The sequence below is a fragment of the Gossypium hirsutum genome, chromosome A10 (assembly GCF_007990345.1).
Source record: "Gossypium hirsutum isolate 1008001.06 chromosome A10, Gossypium_hirsutum_v2.1, whole genome shotgun sequence".
Lineage (NCBI taxonomy): Eukaryota > Viridiplantae > Streptophyta > Magnoliopsida > Malvales > Malvaceae > Gossypium > Gossypium hirsutum.
The window spans coordinates 114343178-114347622 of NC_053433.1; the positions used below are offsets into that span (position 1 = coordinate 114343178).

The following is a 4445-nucleotide window of genomic DNA, read 5'->3' on the forward strand; positions in this document are numbered from 1 at the left end:
TAAATTTGATTTCAATAACATCAGCGTAATATATAAAATCTTTATTTGTACTTTATATTAAGTGACTAATTGAGTTAATTTCACATATCTTTAACTCAATTAAAAAATTATCAAATTCCCAATTCAATTGAGAAATTATAAAATATTAAATTATTTTAAAAAACAAAAAATATATTATAATGATTATTTTAGTTTTTTTATATGTTGAAATAAAATTTTAAAAAATATAGATAAATTTTTAATATCTTTTAACTTTATAATTTCAATCAAGCTTTTATATAAATATTTTATAAAGATACTGTAATTAGATATTTTATTATTTATTTACGCCATAATCTTATTTTATATTAAAAATTCTCAACTTTCGAGAAAAGCTTTTCTAAAATTTCGTTTAAAATTTGCCGACTCCAGCTCTCCTCCCACATCCTAGCCGCCGACCAAGCTTCTCCTCCTCTTCCTTCGCCTCCAGGCCCTGACCCAAAGCTTCTCTTGCCTTGAAGTTTCCGAAAGTGCAGGAAATTAAATAAGGTAATTTTAAAAGCCCTAAGCTTGAAGGTTGATTTCTACTTGAGACATTAGATTTTCAGTTATCTGATCTCTGCTATATTTGATTTTTGTGTGTTTCCATTCAACTGTTTGTTTCTCGGTCTCATCTCATAATCTCTCTCTGTTAGCTTTGTTGAGAAGGCGAATTTTTTTAAAGCTATCGAGTTAGGAGGAAATTCAATATTTTTCCCTCATTGATTTTCTGGTTTAATTGTAGTTTATGATTGATTTAATTTTTGTTCAATTGTAATGCCTGCTTAATCGTCATTGTTTTGTTCGTCAATTGTAATTTCTGCTTAATTTATTTTTCCAGACCCTAGCTAGGGTTTTCGATTTGTTCGCGAATGGGAAAAAATGATTTCTTAACCCCCAAAGCAATCGCAAATAGAATCAAAGCCAAAGGTCTCCAGAAGTTGAGATGGTACTGTCAAATGTGCCAAAAGCAATGCCGAGACGAAAACGGATTCAAATGCCATTGCATGAGCGAATCTCACCAACGTCAAATGCAGATCTTTGGGCAAAACCCTGACCGGGTCGTATCTGGGTACTCTGAAGAGTTTGAACGGAACTTCCTCGACCTTATGAAACGGAGCCACCGGTTCAGTCGGGTCGCTGCCACTGTTGTTTACAATGAGTTTATTAATGACCGACATCATGTTCATATGAATTCGACCCAATGGGCTACGTTAACTGAGTTCGTTAAGTATTTGGGAAGGACAGGGAAATGTAAGGTTGATGAGACACCCAAAGGTTGGTTTATTACTTATATTGATAGAGATTCAGAGACGCTTTTTAAGGAGAAAATGAAGAATAAAAGGATTAAATTGGATATGGTAGAGGAAGAGAAACACGAAAGGGAAATTCAGAAGCAAATTGAGAAAGCTGAGCAGTTAAAAAACCCTTCAGAAGCTGAGGAGAACGAGAAAAAAGCTGTAATCAAAGAGGTGAATTTAGAGAATGGAATGAAAATAGGGTTTTCTTTAGGAGGAGGAAGTGTTGTGAAAGGTGAGAAAGGGGAGAGTTCGAGTACTGCTCGGTTGGTTTTTGAAGATGAAGAGAACGAGAAGATGAAGGCAAAGGCCAGGATTGAGAGGAAAGAAAATAGTGGGAGAAAAAATGCTTTGGAAGAGTTGATGAGGGAAGAAGAGAAAGCAAAGGAGAGGAGTAATAGGAAAGACTATTGGCTTTGTGAGGGGATCATTGTGAAGGTGATGAGTAAGGCATTGGCGCAAAAGGGGTACTATAAGCAGAAAGGAGTTGTGAGGAAAGTTATCGATAGGTATGTAGGTGAGATTGAAATGCTTGAGAGTAATCACGTGTTACGAGTTGACCAAGAAGAGCTCGAAACTGTGATTCCACAAATTGGGGGTATGGTAAGGATAGTAAACGGAGCGTATCGTGGGTCAAGTGCAAGATTGTTAGGTGTGGATACAGAGAAGTTTTGTGCAAAGGTGCAGATAGAGAAGGGAGTATATGATGGCAGAGTGCTTAAGGCTATCGAGTATGAGGATATTTGCAAAGTTGCTTAATGAGTTATGCCTGGAATTCTGGCTTACAGTGATGGAATTTAATGTTTATGCTCTTTGTCAGCTGTTCGTCGAAAAAAAACTCCATAGTTTTGCAATGCATGGTTCTTGTTTGGTAATGTATCCTTTGCTTGATAAATGCTAATAGTCCTTGTTGAAACTTTATATCAGTTATCTGGAAAACTTTCAGCATTCTACCTCTACATCTGTTGCACCTTGTGATGCCTTATTGTTTGGTAGCTTGTGAATTTGATAATATTTGCCTCCAAGTTAATGTCAAATCTGTGGAATGATTGTTGTGTGGTAAGGTGGTAGCCAACCTTATGAAATGTGATCTAGGTTCCCATTGATAGCAAAGCCCCATTTCCAACTGAAATAGCTAGACTTCTGCCTATAGCAAAACTTGTTTCTGCTAGAAATTTTGTTTCATGCAGTTTTATTAGTGTTACAATGCTTAGTGGCCTTAAGCATCTGGTATACATGCGCTCTTGATTGGATTTTGCATAGACTTGTTCACCGCCTGGATCAGATTTTGATCCGATCTGTTTTATATCATCTTATTCAAGCTCGGGTCCGAGTTCGATGATTCGTTTTAGAACTAATAGTCTCCAAAACTTGTATATGCAAGATGGCTTTTTCACTATAATGCTTTGAACAGCCACTGTGGATATTAGTCAGGTGGCTAAACAAAGGCTTTCTTATGATCAACTGTTTTTGATGTTTTATCCATACGGGTGAACTTGGGTAATATTTTAAGTTCATATTTCTGGTTGAGTCAAGTTTTAAAAAGTATAAAATGGATTAATATTAAGGGTGTGCATCCAATTGGTTCAGTTCGGTTCGTTTTTTTATTTTTAGCTTTTTTTTTAGTTGGAATTTTTTTCTACTACAGGTATTTGTAATTTTATTTCCTTCAATTTTTTTTTACATAAATCAAATATAAAAATTGATTACCAAAAAATTGAATAAATCAAAAAAATTAAGTTTTTTTTTAATTCAGTTCACTTCAATTAATTTTTTTTATATATTTTTAATTAATATTATATTTAAGTTTGATCTAACCCGAATTTAACATCTGGCAAATAAACACTCCTGGTTTAAATTATTTCGGCACCCTAATGACATGATGGGGCAGCCGCCTCTACTTGGGAAAGGGTGGAGGGTTGAACCCCTACCCCTTACCAGTCCACACTTAAGTTGTCAAAAATAAAAACAGAAGGGTGAGTGGTGAATCGGCCATAGGCCTTGAATGAATTGATGGGTGAATAACTTGTTAATTAGTTGGCACCTCTTTATTTTAGTAGTGGATCAACCGCCAACTACTCTCATCAATAAATGGATTTAAATTTAAATCCCATCTAATATATATTATTAATCAAATCTTTCCTCAAGAATGCATACCATCATATTATTGTATGCCGTAGTTCTTGGGTTGGAATTTCACCGGCAACTCACTCCTTTCACCTCAATTTGACTCCTAAATTAATATTATTGTTGAAAAATTCATGACTGTTTTTTGGAAGAAGTTTGTGAAAGGTGATTGTTGTGAATTGATGAATCTCTAAATAAATTTAGCATTGTTTATCGTTTTCAAAAACTCGAATATTATATCTCGTTGAATCATCAAAGAAAATGAAGAGTTCACCGTTAATAGGGTTTAAACTTGTACCTTAAATGAGGCATAAGTGTAAGTTTAGTACTACTTAGGCTAGCTCATCAACAAATGCCTTATACTTATATTATAGGGCATGGGTTTAATCCAGACTATGCGCTATGCGAATGGTTCACATATTAAGATATCTGATGAGGCACTTAAATTTTGTTTTTAAACACTCAAGTAATTAGGAAAATTAAAAGACAGGACTCTCGAAACTGAACTTGTTGAGGAGTCTATCAACCTTGAGTGAACTAAACTTCATAATCCTCTCAAAGTAAAATAAAATAAAATAAATAAAATATTAATATTTTTATACTTCATTTAAATAATTAATTATTAATTTAATTAAATCAATTCAAATTATAAAAATTGCTTTCAGAACTCCTACTATAAAATAAGCTTTTTTTCTTTTTTGGATATAATCATAAGTCTCTTTGTCGTGTTATAGACTATTTTTGGTATATTCATAAGTGTTTTTATCCATTCTACAATTTAAACTTAACCCTATTTAAATTAGGTAATATTCAAGTAAAACTCTTTCAAATTGACTTCAAAATTTGAACTTAATTTAAATATTTGAAGAAAAAGAACCAATTTCTGACTCATCCATCTATTTATTGGCAATGATATTTAAACTGAACTGGTTGGATTAATAATCAATATATCATAAGAAAAGCATTAGACAAATTCAACTAGCTGAATCAAAATTTTTTATA

At 33.2% G+C, this 4445-nt stretch overlaps 1 protein-coding gene across 1 annotated transcript; it reads left to right on the forward strand.

Moving 5' to 3' along the window:
• Positions 1-310: 310 nt before the first annotated feature.
• LOC121207778 (KIN17-like protein) lies at positions 311-2275 on the forward strand. Its single transcript, XM_041078158.1, has 2 exons — positions 311-528; positions 860-2275. Exon 2 carries the CDS (start codon positions 891-893, stop codon positions 2073-2075), a length of 1185 nt encoding a protein of 394 aa, XP_040934092.1. The 5' UTR covers positions 311-528; positions 860-890; the 3' UTR covers positions 2076-2275.
• Positions 2276-4445: the final 2170 nt, after the last annotated feature.